This window comes from Nycticebus coucang, chromosome 3 (genome assembly GCF_027406575.1).
Source record: "Nycticebus coucang isolate mNycCou1 chromosome 3, mNycCou1.pri, whole genome shotgun sequence".
Lineage (NCBI taxonomy): Eukaryota > Metazoa > Chordata > Mammalia > Primates > Lorisidae > Nycticebus > Nycticebus coucang.
In genome coordinates this window covers 188,526-207,539 of record NC_069782.1, presented here as the reverse complement: position 1 = coordinate 207,539, position 19,014 = coordinate 188,526, and the positions used below count along the sequence as shown (strand labels likewise).

Here is a 19,014-nt window from a genome sequence, read left to right as displayed (position 1 = left end):
TCATTTGGTACTTTCTGCTGCTTCTGAGCAGGGCCAGGAGAAGGGTGTGAAGGAAGAAGCATGTTTATTGTGCTGAGATACACAGTACAGGGGGCTGTCTGCCTGCCACAGGACCTGCTCAAACTCTGCGAGAGGTCAGCCTCCTCAACCCAGTCTCACTGGGGGCCTCAGCCCAGGTGCCCAGGGCCTTCAGCTCTTTGCCTCTCTCTCCAAGGTCCTGCCCTGGAGACTCTGGGAGAAGTCCAAGGACTGGGAGGTGGAAAGTCAGGATGAGGGGTGGTGGAAGCTGGTCAGCTGTCCCTTCTGTTGGAAGTAGAACTGGAACCGAGACTGGGCATACTCCTGGGGAAGGAAATCCACATTGCACAGTGGTGAAAAGTCTTGAGACCAGCATCCAATAGCCACAGTCATCTGGTACTATCTACATTTCCTGGAAGACATGTGGCCCCACTGCTCCCCATGTCCCAGCTAGCACTCACCCCTGAGTTACTTACCATGTAACCAAATTCTATAGTGGACATGGATGCCTGGAGGACAGACCACAGACCCCAGAAGAAATGGGATGCCAGAGCGTATCTGGGGGTGGGGCAGGAAAAGTAGAGGCATTCAAAAATACATTTGGCACTGCTTGGCTCCCCTCATTTAGGCTGGTCAATCCCCAAAGCTGTAACTGCTTCCCACTGTCTTAACCCCTACATCACCCTGACCCCTCCTGCTCTCAGACTGTTTCTCTCTGCCAGCCCCAGACCTCATCTTCACCTCTGTCCCTCTCTGTGCTGGATCCTTACCTGCAGCTGGCAAAGTCTGATTACTTTTTCGTTTTTTTTTTGAATTTTGCTTTCAACTGGCTTTCAATTGTCTTAGTTTGAAGTTTTTTTCTTTTTTTTTCTTTTCTTCCTTCAGCGATTCTTTTTCCCTTAGCCTCCCAAGTAGCTGGGACTACAGGTGCCTGCCACAACGCCTGACTTTTTTTTGGTAGAGATGGGGTCTCACTCTGGCTCAGGCTGGTCTTGAACCTCTGAACTCAGGCATCTACCCGCCTTGGCCCCCCAGAGCCCTAGGATTATAGGCCTAAACCACCACACCCAGCCATGATTACCTTTTCCTTAATCCCCTTTTCTTTTTTTTTTTTTAATTTGGCCAGAGCTGGGTTTGAACCCGCCACCTCCGGCATATGGGACCGGTGCCCTACCCGCTGAGCCACAGGCACCGCCCCCTTAATCCCCTTTTCCTCTGTGCCCTGCCATACCTCCACCTTGCCCCTCCTTCCTCACCGATTGACCTCTGCTAGCAAATCCTCTTCTAGTCTTCTCTGCTCATCTTGGGAGAGGAGAGTCTCACCTTTCTTTACCTCTGCCAGGTAATGGCGAATAAAATGAAGCTAAGATCAGTGGACAAGAGTCAGGAACTGGGAAAACTATGGAGCATTTTCCAGTTAACACTCTTTTAAGCCATCACTTCCATATTTCACCTCCTCCCCCCTCACAGGATAGGTCCTCCTCCCCAGCCTCTGGCTCACATACCTGCTGTCCTTGTGTGGGGTAGTCTTCGGGCCTGGCTTTATAGAAAGGCCATTCCTCATGTGTATAATCATAAACCCACTCACAAAAATGGTTTCCAATGTCAAAGCCCCTACAGGAACAAGGTGGGCATTTAGTCCCCAACTACCCTGGGCAGCTGAGACACAGAGATGAAGGCTTGGTCTGTTTTCCAATGGCCCTATAGGAACATATCTATGGGAAGCCATCTTCCCACCCTCACCTATAGTTGTAACTGCTGTACTCAAAGTCCACCAGCATGAGGCTGTCAGCACTTTCTGGCTCTGAGAGCAGCAAGATGTTCCCTGGGAGAAGGGGGTGGGGTTGTGGTCACTCCTGGGCTCTCTGGCACCTCCACCTTGGGCTGGGAGTCTCAGATGCCTTCTCCTACCTTCCTGGATGTCATTGTGGCAGAACACCACTGGTGATGGAGTAGAGTCCAGTAACTTCCTGCAGAGGTTTGGAGGAATGTGATCCTGAGTAAGAGTGACTAGAGGAGTGTCAGAGCTACCCTGGCAGGCCAGGCCCTGACCCAGCCCTTAACAAATATCAGGTGGGAGACTGCTAGGTACCTGGTGCCACCTCCTGCACTATTCTGCCCCCCCCCTCACTGTTATCCTGCCTGCCCTCACCTGAGGTTGCCCATCTCCTCCTTCAGGCTGTACACCTCCAGTAGATTCATCTGGGGAGGACCAGTTGGGGGCAGGTCCTGTATCTGCTGTAGGTACCTGAAGCCCAAAGAATAGGATGTGCTCACTCTGCTGTCTTTCCCCTCACTTATCTACCCCTCAGACCAGACTATATCACCCATTTTTCTGTCACTGTATGACTCTTCTGGCAAGTGTTTCAAAGTTTGCTTTATGAGAGCCCATGACAGTTACTGGGATACCTAATATATTCAACTGAAGAACTAGACAGAGCCACAGACATGTCCAGTTACAGACCAATGTGGTAACTGCTAGAACAAGGGTTCAGCTCAAATGTGCAGGAGCCCTGAGGAGGCCCCTGACTCACCGCTCCATGGTCCCAAACAACCAGTGGGGCTCCTTGGTGAAAGGCATCTCCATGCCATGGAACTGGGCCATCTTCGTAGCAATAGCTGCTGACAACATCGGCTCTCGAAGCTCTTGAGTTTTCAATGGCCGGCTCTGCACCCAGGAACCTATCAGAGTGGTGAGGGGGCTGGGGCAGGAGGGGGAGTGGCGGAGTGGGGGAGGTCAGGGTTTAGGGGAGAATTCCCTACCTGGGGTGAGGGATGTGAAGGCGGACACTGGGGGTAGGGAGGGGCTGGGGGCAGGTGCCTTGGGGAGGAGCGGGCAGGGCTTGGCTCGTACTGGGATGTACTGTTCTAGCCGGCCCTCCGGAAAAACTCCGTAGAGCTGGGGCCCCAGTGACCGCTCTGCAAGGATGGCAAACATCACGCTTTCGAGGACCAGAGAGTCCACGCCCTGAAGGAAGATGGCCAGCAAAGGGGCCCAATCAGGAGGGGCCCAAGGCAAAGTGGCACTAGCACACAGAAGAGGATCTACTTTCTCCTCCCACCATAGCTAGGACTCTGGTTCTATTGCCTAGAGGCTTCGGGGTTACTCAGATCATGAGCTTCAGTGTTTTCAAATGCGCATTAGGGACAATACTACTTAAGTGACAGGTCTTAAAGCCACTGGCCGCTGAGGCTTCCCTCCCTCCTCACCTGCAGGATGGCCCCATACAGCCGTAGCAGGACCTCCCGGGGCTCCTCGCCAACGCTAGGCAGGTGGTCCGGGAGCGAGCAGCGGAAGAGCAGGTTACTGAGGCCTCCGCTGCAGACGCACAGCAGGTGTACTCAGCCCGGGTCGGCTCCGGGTCCCCTCCCGGCTAGGCCAGCCTCAGAACCGCCCCTGCCCTGCCCCAGGAGCGGGCACTTGGGGTTTGCAAAAATTTGGAGTGTCTGGAGGGCCCCGGGGATGACCGCGACCCCTGACCTCAACCCACGCACCAGAGAGGCTGACCCCTGACCTCCCACCTCACGGGGTAAACCCTCAGCTCCTCCGGGTGCAGTCGGCGCCAGGCCCCGCCCAAGTACTCTCGGCACCACTGGTAGGCTCGGTGCTCGGCGTCACGCGACAGCGACGAGAAGCGCCGCCGGTTCGGGACCGCGTCTAGGCTGTTAGATTGCCGCAAGAGGTCCTTGGCCAGGCGGCCACCAACAGCCCCGCCTCCGGCCACATCAGTCCCCTCCGCCGCCATGGCGCGGGCTCGGTAGGCCCAACGCCCAGCCGCGCTCCGCCTCCTTCGGACAGGCTCGGCTCCTTCCGGCCGCACTCGGCTCTCCTTCCGGCCGGTCTTCGCTTCTCCGGTTATACTCGGGTCTCTCCGGCTCTAATCGGCTCTTCCCGGCAGTGCTCGGCTCTGTCCGTGACCCTGTTTCCGGGGCTCTTTCGGAAGGCCGAATCCAGCGGGTCTCCGTCGCGTCCAGCCCCTGTTCGGGGCTACAGCCAGTGGCCTGCCTCTTTGTAGCGGGCTCTGATGCTCCCTTTGGGCGGGGCCGCTCGAAAGATTAGCCGCTATTTAGACGGTGGCCCGGAATCAAGAACATGGATGGACCAATCAGAAGCGTCGTGAGCGGCGGGCGTGCATCAGAATGGCGTATCACGTGGACCAGGCGGCCTTCTTCCGCGGCGCTAGTTGGCAGACAGCGGTAGTGGAGTGAGCTAGCGCTCCAGGGCAAGTGGCGTGGGAAGGCGCAGGTGAGAGAAGACCGACCTTCGACGTGGTCGGGGAGCGGTGGGAGCAGCGCGGGCGGCGGCTGCAGCAGGTCCGACGAAAGTGCTCCTTCCCTCCCTTCCCTGCCCCCGGGGTGGTCTAGCGGGCGGGCAGCACCCGGCGCGTGGGGCTATCCTGAGGGGGCGGCCCCGAGGAGAGAGTGTGTATGAGAGACACAGAGGGTGGGGGTGCGGGGCGCCCTTGGGACAATTCCGATGACTCCAGGCGCGCTAACCCCCCAGTCACCGCCGAGACTGCCAGTAGAAGTGCACCTCTGAATGTTGAAGGTTTTGTTGCCCTTCAGGAAATTAAGGTCTTTATGCCCTCCTCTGCTACCCCTCCTTGCCTCCAGACCTAGAACCTATTACAGACTCAATCCCAGGAGCACGTGAAGGCTCAAATCTTGAAGCAGACACCTCCCAGGGCTACATCAGTGTCTCCTGGCCAGAGTGCACTCAGCTGCTGCATATCTGCTTCTGCTCCCGCCTGACATGGCAGCCAGGAAGACTTGACCCACAGGAGTCTGTGACAGTACCTGTCAAACTATTGTATTTTGGGGGGTAAATAGAGGGGCATCAGAATGTTTTATCTGGATAATGAGAAATACATCAAGAATTAATTGGTAATCATCAGGTTAATGTCAGTTCCTGCAGTGGAAGATCATGATCTCTCACTCTGTATTTACACAGAGCGGGTTCTGAGACTCAGCCTGTTGATAGGCTTGGTTGCTTTCAAGAAGAATCCTACAGTTCTCTTCCTCAGGGCTGCCTGAGGTGGCACCATCTACTATTCAGCATCATGGCCACCCTCAAACTGCTTGTGAAGCCCAAGATCATCAAAAAGAGGACCAAGAAGTTTATGGGGCACCCAGTGGTAAGACAATGCATGGCAAGGATGATGAGAGATAAACCCTCAGAAGTTCTGGAGCCTGCCATATCTGTGACATTTTTAGGGATGGACTATTCTAGGGCAAGCCAAGACATCATCTCTAAAGTGAGGACCAACTATTGGATCCTGCATCCCTAACAAAGAAGGAGGCATAGCACCTGAAGCACTTCTGGGTTTTGGAATCAGTATGTACTACATTTGGGAATACTGTTCTGACCCATTTATTGAGTAACTTAGAGAACTGCCAGTTTTGAGTGGGGCTCAGAGGAAAAAGGGCTCTGCTGAAGATCTGGATTGAAGGACAGCCTATCCTGCCACTTAGCAGAACCAGTGGATGAGGGGTGGGTTTATTTCTGGTACATAAGGACCCTGTGTGGCACCTCTGGCAAACCCCAACAGGAAAGTTGCAGCTGGGGCAAGATGACCATCCCTTCTGTAGCAGAGAACTCACCAAGTGAAAACAGTCTTTGGCACCAGACCCAAGAAGACTGTGTATGTGATTATGTGACAGAATCTGTCTGTCCTGTGCTGGCTATTATCACAACCACCAAGTGAATCAGTCAAAAGTCAGTAGCAAGTCATTGTGCTATGAAAAAGGTATTCTCCAAGATGGACCCAAACTTTTCTAGAGGGCCACAGTCATTTACAGGATGAGTTGGCTATGGCCAACTTCTACCTTTTTGTACCGTGATCTCTTAGAAGACAGGAAAAAAAATACAGGTCTGGTTCACAGATGGGTCAGATATGTTGATATGTGCTGAAAATGATCTGCTGCTGTGCTATAGTCCCACTCAGGGTGGCTCTAATAGACAGCAGTGAGGGGGAACTTCTCCATAAGGCAGAGCTTCAAACAACACACTTGGACATTCACTTTGTATGGAGGGAGGGGATGAAGCAGTGGCTTAAGGCAGAAATGCATATATACTTCTAGGATGTGATAGATGTCCTGATGGTTGGTCAGGGACCTGTAAAGAGCAAAGGGGGAAGATTAGAGGCAAGGACGTCTGAGGAAGAAGATATCTATGGGAGTGGTTACAAAATGTGTGTTTGTGCTTTTTGTTAAAACTGAATGCAGGGCGGCACCTGTGGCTCAGTCGGTAAGGTGCCGGCCCCATGTACCGAGGGTGGCAGGTTCAAACCTGGCCCCGGCCAAACTGCAACAACAACAAAAAAATAGCCGGTGTTGGGCGGCGCCTGTGGCTCAGTGAGTAGGGCGCCGGCCCCATATGCCGAGGGTGGCGGGTTCAAACCCCCCCAGCCAAACTGCAACAAAAAAATAGCCGGGCGTTGTGACGGGCGCCTGTAGTCCCAGCTACTCGGGAGGCTGAGGCAAGAGAATCGCTTAAGCCCAGGAGCTGGAGGTTGCTGTGAGCTGTATGATGCCATGGCACTCTACCACCGGCCATAAAGTGAGACTCTGTCTCTACAAAAAAAAAAAAAAATAGCCGGTGTTGTGGCAGGCGCCTGTAGTCCCAGCTACTTGGGAGGCTGAGGCAGGAGAATCACTTAAGCCCAGGAGTTGGAGGTTCTGTGAGCTGTGTGATGCCATGGCACTCTACCTAGGGCCATGAAGTGAAACTCTGTCTCTACAAAAAAAAAAAAAAAAAAAAAAAACAATGCAGAGGAATCACTGAATAAAAAGACAGGTGGACAGGATGTTTGCAGCCAGATCTGTCCTTGGCTGCCACTGAACTTGGATAGTGGGCCCATGAGTGGAGGAAACATGGTAGCCACAGTGCAGGTTATGTCCACCAGTACACCGACCCTCTCTTATCAAGGCCTATTTAATTGTTACTGCTGCTGTCTGCAGCTGAGCCCCTGCTATGGTACCATCCAAAAAGGACACAGACTAGTCACTTAGTGGCAACTTGATTATAGCTGATCTTTTCTACCCAGGAGAGGGCATTGATTCATCCTCACTGAAATTGACACCTGCTCTGGATATGGGTTTTCCCTCTTTATCCACAGTGTCTCAGGCTAGCATTATAATCCAGGAGCTTCAAGAATCTCAGTTTACTGCTCAGCACCTGTAGCTCAAGCGGCTAAGGCGCCAGCCACATACACCTGAGCTGGCAGGTTTGAATCCAGCCCAGGCCCGCCAAACAGCAATGACGGCTGCAAGTAAAAAATAGCCAGGCGTTGTGGCAGGCGCCTGTAGTCCCAGCTACTTGGGAGGCGGAGGCAGGAGAATCGCTTGAGCCCAGGAGTTGGAGGTTGCTGTGAGCTGTGACGCCACTGCACTCTACCAGGGTGACAGCTTGAGGCTCTGTCTCGAGAAAAAAAAAAAAGAATCTCAGTTTACCAACATGGGGTCATGTATAAAATTGTGTCAAGGCACTGTAAAGGAGATATGGCAGTGCATGGATTGTAATGGGAACCACTGCTTTTCTAGTATCTTGCATTATCCACAAACAGCCTTCAAACAGAAAGATAGAATGACCTCTTAAAGCAGTGGTTCTCAACCTTCCTAATACTGCGATGTATTTTCATTGTTACAAAGGGAATGACCATGGGTTGAGAACTGCTGTCTTAAAGGCTTAGCTAAGACCCTCACTCTAGGACAGTATCCTGAGTAGTTGGGATATGCACACTGAATCAAAACCCAACGTATGGTGTTGGGAACCTAAGGGTTGGGATTTGTCACTTCTCACACATCATTCCCACGACTCACATGTAGAATTTGTATATTCTGTTTCCACAACCTTAGAATCTGCTGAATTAAAGCCTGGTCCCAGGTGGAGAACACTTCCATGAGGGGACTTCCACTGGTGCAGGGAAGGACACCTCCACTGAACCTGAATCTGCAAACACCACCAAGTCACTCTGAGCACATACTGGTGGACCAATAATAGGCAAAAAAGGAAGGTAAAATTGAGCCCGATTATCATAAGAAAGTAGGGTTGCTGCTGGCCAGTGGGGCAAACAGGAGTTGGTCTTAGAGGACCACCTAGAGGATTCACTTTTGTCAGTCTGGGTGCTTCCATGCCATGTAATAACAGCAAAAACACATTTTCAGCAGCCACAGCCCGCTAAGGGTGAGGCAGCTAAGGGCTCTGAGCCCCCAGAGATGAAGGGATGGCATGCCGTGTAGGCCTGCTGGAATCCTGGCTGAGGGTGAGGCTGTGGAGGAGGGACAATGATGAATACCTGTTGGAACTGTGGGACAAGTGCAGCAGTCAGAACCATCTTTGTTCTACTAACCTTGTGTTGAAGCTTTTTTTTTTTTTTGCAGTTTTTGGCCGGGACTGGGTTTGAACCCCTCACCTCTGGTATATGGGGCCGGGGCCCTATTCCTTTGAGCCACAGGCGCTGCCTGTGTTGAGGCTTTTGTGGAAGTCATAACCAGCCTTCACCTTGAAGAATCTTGACAGAGTAGACTCCATGTGTTGCCTGAATAGATCTGAGGGGTGCAGGAGTTGGTGTCTTAACTGATTCTCTCAGCCCATCTTTACCTACAGCATACTTAAAGAGCTGCATCTCAGGCACCTGCTGTGTGTCTTTGCACTTTCTACCCAGGCCTTCTCTGACACCATAGGAACCCACTCAGCCTATATACCAGCACAGTCTTGGTCTGGGGGCAACCTTAGTGACCAAAGACTAGAATCAGTGGGTAAATAGTTGGCCAATACTGAGAGGCATTCTTTTTTTTTGTTTTATTTTTTTTTTGTTTTTATTTCTTAGTACCAATAAGTTTTATTGAGTTATAATCCATTAATACAAACAATAAAATACATCTGTATTAAGTGAACGTTTTGATCTTTTTGTTGTTGTTGTTGTTGTTGTTTTTTATTGGGGATTCATTGAGGGTACAATAAGCCAGGCATTCTTTACATTTCTCGTGAAGTCCTGGTGAAACCAATGTGCTGTTACCCAGTGCAATGACTTGAGTAGCACACTCTTACGTCGTGAACTCTAATTGGTCTAATTTATGCCCATGACTTCAATTAACATATGATTGTGATTAAATAGTCACTCGATTAGGTATGATATTCTCAGATTATTGTATTAGTTTTCTATTGCTGCTGTAAATAAATTACCACAAACATAGTGACTTAAAATAACAGAACTTTATTCTTTCATAGTTCTGGAGGGCAGAATTTTAAACTCACTGTGACTAGGCTGAAATCTAAGTGTTGGCAGGACTTACTCTGGAGGCTGTAAGGGAGAATCCATTCCTTGTGTCTTCCAGCTCTGGTAGCTGCAGGCATTCCTTAGTTTGTGGATGCATTGCTCAAAAGTAACTTCTCTTTTCTGTCTGCATTATCCCCTCTGCCTCTCTCATAAGGAACTTGTGTTGCATTTGTGGTTTACCTGGGTAGGTAGTCCAAGATAATCTCATCTCAAGATCTCTAATCACCTCAGCAAAGATCCTTTTTCTGAATAAGGTAACGTGGGTTCAGGGGTGAGGATATGGGTATATTTTGGGGACCATTTTTTCACCCTACCACAGACACTAACTCTTTCACAGCTTTCAACTTGTTGCTCCATTGGGTCCTAGTCCTTGAATATTGCAGTTGAAAAGTTCTGAGTCCAGCCTTTCTCCCTTGGATATGATTTGATTCTTTTGCCAGAATACTTGAAGAAGTATAGAATACTAATGGGGGGGAATTTTTTTTTTTTTTTTGAGACAGAGTCTCACTTTGTCACCCTCGGTAGACTGCTGTGGCCTCATAGCTCACAGCAACCTCAAACTCTTGGGCTCAAGCGATTCTCTTGCCTCAGCCTCCCAAGTAGCTGGGATGACAGACTCCCACCACAACGTTGGCCCAGCTGTTTTTTAGAGATGGGTTCTCACTCTGGCTCAGGCTGGTCTTGAACTCTTGAGTCAGGCAGTCCATCTGCCCTGGTCTCCCAGGGTGCTGGGATTACAGGCATGAGTCACCGCGCCTGGCCAATTAACTGTTTTTTAGAGACTGCAAAGAAAACCAACAGTTTCAAATTTGGAGGCTAAATTAAGATTGTGTGAGGGATAGATGCTGAAAACTTAGAATAAGAAACTGCTTTCACTGGAGCTGAAATTCACAGAGTGGGCCAAGAAACCTTCAGTATAGGATGTTACCCAGTTCAATGGGTAACTCCCTCAGGTGCCTGCTAGAAGCAAACACAAATTCTCAAGGTACCCACTGCTATAGTCTGAAGGTTGATGTCTCCTCAAAATTCACTTGTTGAGAACCAACAGAGTTGGGGCCTTTAGGAAGTGATTAGGTTATGAGAGCTCTGCCCTTGTGAAGGAGATTAGTGCCCCAATAAAAGGGCACCTGTTTGCCCCTTCAGACATGTGATGACACAGCAGGAAGGTTCCATCTATGAGGAAGAGACCCTCACCAGACACTAAATCTGCTGGCATCTTGGTCTTGGACTTTCCAGCCTCTAGAAATGTGAGCAGTAAATTTCTTTTTTTTTTTTTTTTGTAGAGACAGAGTCTCACTTTATGGCCCTCGGTAGAGTGCCATGGCATCAAACAGCTCACAGCAACCTCCAACTCCTGGGCTTAAGCGATTCTCTTGCCTCAGCCTCCTGAGTAGCTGGGACTATAGGCGCCCACCACAACGCCCAGCTATTTTTTGGTTGCAGTTCAGCCGGGGCTGGGTTTGAACCTGCCACCCTCGGTATATGGGGCCGGCGCCTTACCGACTGAGCCACAGGCGCCGCCCGAGCAGTAAATTTCTATTGTTTATAAATTACCCAGTCTAAGAGTATTTTGGGCCAGGTGTGGCAGTTCACACCTGCAACCCTAGCACTCTGGGAGGTTGTGGTGGGAGATCATTGAGCTCAGCGGTTTCAGACCAGCATGAGCAAGAGTAAAACAAATTTTTCTGTTTTTTTCCTACAAAAAAAAAAAATAGAAAAATTAGCCAGGGGTAATGGTGCATACCTGTAGTCTTTACTTCTTGGGAGGCTGAGGCAGGAGAATCACTTGAGCCCATGAGGTTGCAGTGAGCTATAATGATGCCACCGCTCTCTCTAGCCCAGGCCATAGAGTAAGACCTTGTCTCAAGAAAAAAAAAAAAAAAAAAAAAGCATTTTGCTATAGCAACCTGAAGGAACTAAAATACCCACCCTTTTCTCTCTGCAAGTGCCCGCCTTCTTCCCAGGCCTTGTAGTTTCCCATAAATGCAATCCCAAGGGTAAGAAGACACTCTTTGATTAAAAACAGCAGTTAAGGGCGGTGCCTGTGGCTCAAGGAGTAGGGCGCCAGTACCATATGCCGGAGGTGGTGGGTTCAAACCCAGCCCCGGCCAAAAACCACAAAAAAAAAAAAAATAAAATAAAAGGCAGTTAAGTGGGGAGGGGAGGGTAAAAATTTTTTAAAAAGCAGTTAAGCAAAATCATGAGGTATCATGAGAGCAAGCCAGCAGTGACCACCATAATACATTTCAGATAATGAAATTATCAGACAGATTATAAAATACCTATGTTTAATATGGTTAGGGTAATAAAAGATAAAGTTGAAAATATGTGCAGAGGCTGGGTGCAGTGGCTTACATCTGTAATCCTAGTACTCTGGGAAGCTGAGGTCAGTGGATTGCCAGAGCTCAGGAGGTCCAGACCAGCCCCTGTCTCTAAAAATAGTTGGGCACTGTGGCAGGCGCCTGTAGTCCCAACTAGTTGGGAGGGTGAGGCAAGAGGATCACTAGAGCCCCAGAGTTTGAGGTTGCTGTGAGCTATGACTCTACCAAGGGTGGCAGAGTGTCTCAAGAAAAAAATGTGCAAATGTGCAGAAACAAAGAAAGTGTAAAGAATAATCAAGCAGTTTAATTTTTTTTTTTTTTAAATAGAGTCTCAAGCTGTCGCCCTGGGTAGAGTGCTGTGGTGTCACAGCTCACAGCAACCTCCAACTGTTGGGCTTAACCAGTGGTTCTCAACCTATGGGTCGCAACCCACAGGTTGAGAACTGCTGGCTTAAGCGATTCTCCTGCCTCCGCCTCCCAAGTAGCTGGGACTACAGGCGCCCGCTACAACACCTGGCTGTTTTTTGGTTGCAGCCGTCATTGTTGTTTGGTGGGCCCGGGCGGGATTTGAACCCACCAGCTCAGGTGGATGTGGCCGAAGCCTTAGCTGCTTGAGCCACAGGCGTCGAGCCATAAGGAAAGTTTTAATTCAGTTGCCATTTTAATTGAATTTTAATTTCAACTACGTTCAAAAATCCACACAGATTTAACAGGAGATTATAAACAGCTGAAGACAGAACTAGTGAACTAAAAGGTAAACGTGAAAAAAGTATATAAAATACCTGGAAAGACATAGGTATGGAAAGTTTAAGTGGCAGGAGGCTAGATAGAAAAAGAAGGTCCAGGGCAGCGCCTGTAACTCAGTGGATAGGGCGCCAGCCCCATATACCAAGGGTGGCAGGTTCAAACCCGGCCCCAGCCAAACTGCAACAAAAAGATAGCCAGGCATTATGGGCGGGCGCCTATAGTCCCATCTACTCTGGAGGCTGAGGCAAGAGAATCGCCTAGGCCCAGGAGTTGGAGGTTGCTGTGAGCAGTGTGACACCATGGCACTCTACTGAGGGTAATAAAATAAAAATAAATACAAAAAGAAAAAGAAGATCTAGCATGAGTGTAATTGGAGTGCCAGAAGAAGAGGTGGAATAGAGCAGAGGCAATATTTTGAAGAGATGATGGCTGTAAGATTCCTAAACTGATGAAAGAAATATATATAATTAAGAAGCTCAGTGAAGCTCAGACACAAAAAGCCGTGTTTTACTTCTGCAGTTAAAAGATACAAGACAATATACAAGATAACAAACATCAGTATATATTGAGTATTACAATTTTAATATAGCTTTTGCCTTTCTTAAATTGTGTATACATTTTTTGGTGCCTTTTGTATATATCATTGCCATTTCTTTATTAAACTTAAAAGGCTTTTGTCAAATAGCAATTTTTATTTTTTTAAATTTTTATTTATGGCGGGGACAGCGTCCCGGCGGCCGCAGACAGCCAAGGAGGCGCCCGCAGCAGGACTCTCCCAGCTGCATCCACGCCCGCTGGAACGGCCAGGGCCTCCGGAGCTGTGAGCCGAGACCGAGCCATGTGGCTGGAAATTTTCCTCTCCTCAGTGCTGGGCTTTGTCATCTACTGGTTCATCTCCCAGGACAAGGAAGAAACTTTGCCCCTTGAAGATGGGTGGTGGGGGCCGGGTACGAAACCCACAGCCAGGGAAGATGAGAGCATCCGCCCTTTCAAGGTAGAAACATCGGATGAGGAGATCATTGACTTACACCAGAGAATTGGTAAGTTCCGTCTAACTCCACCTTTGGAGGACAGCCACTTCCAGTACGGTTTCAACACCAACTATCTGAAGAAGATCATCTCCTACTGGCGGAATGAATTTGACTGGAAGAAGCAGGTGGATATTCTCAACAGATACCCCCACTTCAAGACTAAGATTGAAGGGCTAGACATCCACTTCATCCTTGTGAAGCCCCCCCAGCTGCCCTCCAGCTGCAGCCTGAAGCCCTTGCTGATGGTGCATGGTTGGCCTGGCTCTTTCTACGAGTTCTATAAGATTATCCCATTCCTGACTGACCCCAAGAACCACGGCCTGAGTGATGAGCACATTTGTGAAGTCATCTGCCCTTCCATTCCTGGCTACAGCTTCTCAGAGGCATCCTCCAAGAAGGGGTTTGATTCAGTGGCCACTGCCAGTATCTTTTATAAGCTGATGCTGCGGCTGGGCTTCCAGGAATTCTATATCCAAGGTGGTGACTGGGGCTCCCTGATCTGCACCAACATGGCCCAGCTGGTTCCCAGACACGTGAAAGGCCTGCACTTGAACATGGCTTTGATCTTAAGAAATTTCTTCACCCTGACTATTCTCCTGGGACGGCGTTTTGGGGGACTTTTTGGCTACTCCAAGAGGGACATGGAGCTGATGTACCCCTTCAAGGAGAAGTTTTTGTACAACATAATGAGGGAGAGCGGCTACCTGCATATCCAGAGCACTAAGCCGGACACTGTGGGCTGTGCTCTGAATGACTCTCCCGTGGGGCTGGCTGCCTATATTCTAGAGAAGTTTTCCACCTGGACCAATTCGGAATTCCAGAACCTGGAGGATGGAGGCCTGGAAAGGAAGTACTCCCTGGAAGATCTGATGACCAATGTCATGCTCTACTGGACAACAGGTACCATCGTCTCCTCCCAGCGCTTCTACAAGGAGAACATGGGACAGGGCTTGATGGCCCAAAAGCATGAGCGCATGAAAGTCCACGTGCCCACTGGCTTTGCTGCCTTCCCTTCTGAGTTAGTGCATGTGCCTAAAAAGTAGCTGAAGTTCGGGCGGCGCCTGTGGCTCAGTGAGTAGGGCGCCGGCCCCATATGCCAAGGGTGGCGGGTTCGGACCCAGCCCCGGCCAAACTGCAACAGAAAAATAGCCGGGCATTGTGGCGCGCGCCTGTAGTCCCAGCTGCTCGGGAGGCTGGGGCAAGAGAATTGCGTGGGCCCGAGAGTTGGAGGTTGCTATGAGCCGTGTGACGCCACGGCACTCTACCCAAGGGCGGTACAGTGAGACTCTGTCTCTACAAAAAAAAAAAAAAAGGTGGCTGAAGTTCAAGTACCCGAAACTCATCTCCTATTCCTTCATGGCCTGTGGGGGCCACTTCGCGGCCTTTGAGGAGCCAGAGCTGCTTGCCCAGGACATCCGCAAGTTTGTGTCAGTGCTGGAGCGGCGGTGATTCCCATCCCACCCCAGTGCCCACCCAGCTTTTCCTGGAGAAGGCACCCCTTTTCTGTGGAGTTTTCCCTCATCCCCTGCCTGTCCTAGGAGCCCACACTCACCAGCTCCCAACACACATACTCCCATGGTAAGCAACATGACTTTGAGATAAATGATTTCATTTCTAAGTAAAAAAAAAAAAAATTATTTATTTATCTATTTATTTTTTGAGACAAAGTCTCACTATGTTGCCCTTGGTAGAGAGCAGTGGTGTCACAGCTCACAGTAACCTCCAACTCTTGGGCTTAAGCAATTCTCTTGCCTCAGCCTCCCAAGTAGCTGGGACTTACAGGCGCCCACCACAACGCCTGCCTATTTTTTTGTTGTAGTTGTCATTATTGTTTAGCAGGCCTGGGCTGGGTTCAAACCCGCCAGCCTTAATGTATGTGTCTGGTACCTAACCACTGAGTTACAGGCACTGAGCCTAAAATAGCAACTTTTGGGGGGGGTGGGGGTTGGCTCCTTGAGCCACAGGCGCTGCCCCACAAATAGCAATTTTTATTAACGTTTATTTCTTTCTTTTTTTTTGTTTTTGGCCAGGGCTGGGTTTGAACCCGCCACCTCCGGCATATGGGGCTGGCGCCTTACTCCGTTGAGCCACAGGCGCCGCCACAAATAGCAATTTTTATTTTATTTTATTTATTTTTTTTTTTTTTGTAGAGACAGAGTCTCACTTTATGGCCCTTGGTAGAGTGCCATGGCCTCACACAGCTCACAGCAACCTCCAACTCCTGGGCTTAAGCGATTCTCCTGCCTCAGCCTCCCAAGTAGCTGGGACCACAGGCGCCCGCCACAGCGCCCGGCTATTTCTTGGTTGCAGTTTGGCCGGGGCCGGGCTCGAACCCGCCACCCTTGGTACATGGGGCCGGCGCCCTACTGACTGAGCCACAGGCGCCGCCCACAAATAGCAATTTTTAAAGTAAAAAAAAAAAAAAAACCGGCTCGGCGCCTGTGGCTCAAGCGGCTAAGTCGCCAGCCACATACCCCTGAGTTGGCGGGTTTGAATCCAGCCTGAGCCCCCCAACAACAATGATGGCTGCAACCAAAAAATAGCCAGGCGGGCGGCACCTGTGGCTCAAAGGGGTAAGGCGCTGGCCCCATATGCCGGAGGTAGCGGGTTCAAACCCAGCCCCGGCCAGAAACTGCAAAAAAGAATAGCCGGGCGTTGTGGCAGGCATCTGTAGTCCCAGCTACTTGGGAGGTGGAGGCAGGAGAATCACTTGAGCCCAAGAGTTGGAGGTTGCTGTGAGGTGTGATGCCACGGCACTCTACCCAGGGTGACAGCTTGAGACTCTGTCTCAAAAAAAAAAGGAAAACAAAAATGGACGAACAGAAAGAGGTAAACATTTGGGTAAATCTAGTAAATACTAGATAATAAATAATTTCAAGCAATAATAACAATTCCTTATGGATCTTGAAAATAGAAGAATCTTAAAATAACAATAGAATTTAAGTTGGGACTGGAGTAAATAGTTAAAAGTTTTCTAGGGTCCTTGTATTGTTCAGAGAGAGGGTGAAAATATTGATTAATTTTAGGCTTTGATAATTTAAGTGTGGGTGTCATAATTAAGACGGCGCCTCAGACTGGATTCTTTCCGAGGAAATGGCTGAGACAGGACTCACTTGCAAATTGTTTGTTTGGAGGTGCAGGAAATACAGGTGGGAAAGTTAGGCAGGGAGGGGAAGAAGTATCACCCAGCTAGCTCCCTGGTTATTATCATCTAACTTGTGGTCTAGATTGTCCCTAGAACCTAGGTATTATGCTGGAGTTCTAGGATGCAAAGTTTGTGGACATAAGAGGCCCAGTAAATCTCTACTCAGGGTTTCCTACAGACTACCAGGAACTCTTCCTGCTGGGCAGAACACTATCACACCAACTTCAGTACATATTTGGGAGACACTGGGGAAACTTGAGAAGCCATATTCATCAGACCTTCTCCAACTTGATATCTCCTAGAATGCTTTGCTTGGGGTGTTCCCTTTGCCTTTATAACAACAAACAAAATTCTCTGGGATTTATATGTTAGAGAGGTAATATTTGTTAAGCCAACAATGCAGTCATCCTCGGGGCTTATAGCACTGGTCCAATGTGAAGAATTGAGTGAAAACACAGAATCTTGTTCTTTATTTAATTACCATAAAACTGTCTTTGGGCATGTACTTTATATGGAGTCTAGTAAGGCATTCAGATTTCAGAGGTTTTTAATAATTTCCTGAAGGGGCCAATTCTTCTGCCTTGATTCATTGTCACAATAATCTTCTGCACTGGTAGAAATCTATTCTGAAATGTATAATTATGTGTGAGATTTCTTTTTTTCTTTTTTGTAGAGACAGAGTTTCACTTTATGGCCCTTGGTAGAGTGCCATGGCATCACACAGCTCACAGCAACCTCCAACTCCTGGGCTTAAGTGATTCTCTTGCCTCAGCCTCCCGAGCAGCTTGGACTACAGGTGCCCGCCACAACGCCCAGCTATTTTTTGGTTGCAGTTCAGCCGGGGCCGGGTTTGAACCCGCCACCCTTGGTATATGGGGCCGGCGCCTTACCGACTGAGCCACAGGCACCGCCCTATGTGTGAGATTTCTTTTTTTTGGTTTTTGGCCAGGGCTAGGTTTGAACCCACCACCTCCAGCATATGGGACTGGCGCCCCACTCCTCGAGCCACAGGCACCACCCTATGTGTGAGATTTCTTTCTTAAACCAGAAGGATTTTTTTTTTTGTAGAGACAGAGTCTCACTTTATGGCCCTCGGTAGAGTGCTGGGGCGTCACAGCTCACAGCAACCTCCAACTCCTGGGCTTAAGCGATTCTCTTGCCTCAGCCTCCTGAGTAGCTGGGACTACAGGTGCCCGCCACAACGCCCAGCTATTTTTTGGTTGCAGTTTGGCCGGGGCCGGGTTTGAACCTGCCACCCTCGGTATATGGGGCCGGCGCCCTACCGACTAAGCCACAGGCGCCGCCCAAACCAGAAGGACTTTTTTTTACTATCCTTTCCATTAAGGCATAACCATATTGTAAACCCCATGACTTTGAATTCCTTATACAAACAGAGATGAGAATATACCCTTTATTTTAATAGTAGATTATGCTTTTTGTGGATGGAAGTGATCCAGAAGAGAAGTTGATGCTACAAGAGAGAGTTAATTTCACAAGAGGGCAGTGAGAAAAGTGGAAGGATGGAGGGACTGGAGATCTGTGTAGTTTTCATAACATAGTCCCTCAAGTCTGTGACACTCTTCCTATTGAGAGCTGGGGTCTGTGACCCCTCTCTTGATTCTGAATAGGTTTGTGACCACTTTGGCCAATGGATGTGACAGCAGTGATGCCACGTGACTTCCAAGGCTAGGTCAGGAAAGGCCACGTGACTCCAGGAACAGTCCTGTGCTGGGAGCTACCATATAAGAAGTTTGACTATTCTGAGGCCACCATGCTGTAGAGGCCAGTGGATGTACTGGTAACAATCTCAGCTGAGCTCCCAGCTAACATTCTGCTAACCTTGTGAATGAGCCACTTTGGACACCCAGCCCACCTCACTTCTGACTGTAACCAGACCTCAAGGGAGACCCAGGCAAGAACTAACCGCCAGAGTCTTTAAGAACATAAACTTCTTCAGGAAAGAGATTATATCTTTTCACTAACACATCCCTGAGCTGGATAGAGCATTCCTGAGGGATTAGAAGGAGACAGACCCCAGCATGAGGAGCAAGAAAAGAACAAATCTGGAGTGATCATGGATAAGGTTCCAGGGACTGTACCTGAGACTTAACACATGTCATATGGTCCTCATGGTATTATTGTACAGATGAAGAAACTGAGTAATTGGCCTACGTCCAGAAAGTCAGTTGCAAGATAAGACTGGAACCATAGTCTTTCAGACTTTGAGACTGGTGATCTTCCTTCTGTGCTCTAGGGGTAAGATGGAAAGTTCCACAGATAAAATTGGAGGTGAAAGCCTTTGTCTCATGTCTTGGAATCTGAGGATGACCATCTGATAAAAGGGAGGGCAAAAGGGGAGAGGCTTAAAGAGGGCTGTGGAAGTTAATATCTGAGATGGGATTAAAGAACATAAGACTGCAAGTTTTGTGCAATTCCAGATGAAAGACTGTGGGGGCCTTCTGTGGGAGAAG

At 49.3% G+C, this 19,014-nt stretch overlaps 2 protein-coding genes across 8 annotated transcripts; one reads left to right on the top strand and one right to left on the bottom strand.

The window, feature by feature from the left end:
- Positions 1 to 47: 47 nt before the first annotated feature.
- On the bottom strand, positions 48 to 3,770 carry CHKB (choline kinase beta). Of its 4 annotated transcripts, none has more exons than XM_053584105.1 (11): positions 3,541 to 3,770; positions 3,229 to 3,337; positions 2,782 to 2,986; positions 2,553 to 2,700; positions 2,171 to 2,266; positions 1,930 to 1,988; positions 1,762 to 1,843; positions 1,524 to 1,632; positions 1,275 to 1,381; positions 495 to 576; positions 48 to 342 (listed from the first exon to the last, which is right to left on the bottom strand). In XM_053584105.1, exons 1-11 carry the CDS (start codon positions 3,762 to 3,764, stop codon positions 265 to 267), a joined length of 1,299 nt encoding a protein of 432 aa, XP_053440080.1. In that variant the 5' UTR covers positions 3,765 to 3,770; the 3' UTR covers positions 48 to 264. The 4 variants fall into 4 exon arrangements, 2 of the variants coding, with proteins under 2 accessions (XP_053440080.1, XP_053440081.1); XM_053584106.1 differs by having other exon boundaries at positions 2,553 to 2,686; positions 2,873 to 2,986; XR_008378818.1 differs by lacking the exon at positions 48 to 342 and having other exon boundaries at positions 522 to 576; positions 1,275 to 1,353.
- A 354-nt stretch (positions 3,771 to 4,124) lies between these two features.
- On the top strand, positions 4,125 to 14,982 carry LOC128581375 (epoxide hydrolase 1-like). 4 transcript variants are annotated; one of them, XM_053584102.1, is made up of 3 exons: positions 4,158 to 4,264; positions 13,094 to 14,437; positions 14,712 to 14,982. In XM_053584102.1, the coding sequence occupies exons 2-3, from the start codon at positions 13,206 to 13,208 to the stop codon at positions 14,845 to 14,847; spliced, it is 1,368 nt and encodes a 455-aa protein (XP_053440077.1). In that variant the 5' UTR covers positions 4,158 to 4,264; positions 13,094 to 13,205; the 3' UTR covers positions 14,848 to 14,982. The 4 variants fall into 4 exon arrangements, 1 of the variants encoding a protein (XP_053440077.1); XR_008378816.1 differs by lacking the exons at positions 13,094 to 14,437; positions 14,712 to 14,982 and adding an exon at positions 4,633 to 10,957 and having other exon boundaries at positions 4,125 to 4,264; XR_008378814.1 differs by lacking the exons at positions 13,094 to 14,437; positions 14,712 to 14,982 and adding an exon at positions 7,876 to 8,013 and having other exon boundaries at positions 4,197 to 4,332.
- Positions 14,983 to 19,014: the final 4,032 nt, after the last annotated feature.

Excerpts from the sequence above, each read along its gene's own strand:
- CHKB (XM_053584105.1), bottom strand. The coding sequence starts at position 3,764 with ATGGCGGCGGAGGGGACTGATGTGGCCGGAGGCGGGGCTGTTGGTGGC. Across the intron at positions 3,338-3,540 it reads CTGAGGGTTTACCCCGTGAG|CGGAGGCCTCAGTAACCTGC; the intron begins GTGGGAGGTCAG and ends GTGCGTCTGCAG. Across the intron at positions 1,989-2,170 it reads GAGGAGATGGGCAACCTCAG|GAAGTTACTGGACTCTACTC; the intron begins GTGAGGGCAGGC and ends AAACCTCTGCAG.
- LOC128581375 (XM_053584102.1), top strand. The coding sequence starts at position 13,206 with ATGTGGCTGGAAATTTTCCTCTCCTCAGTGCTGGGCTTTGTCATCTAC. Across the intron at positions 14,438-14,711 it reads TTAGTGCATGTGCCTAAAAA|GTGGCTGAAGTTCAAGTACC; the intron begins GTAGCTGAAGTT and ends AAAAAAAAAAAG.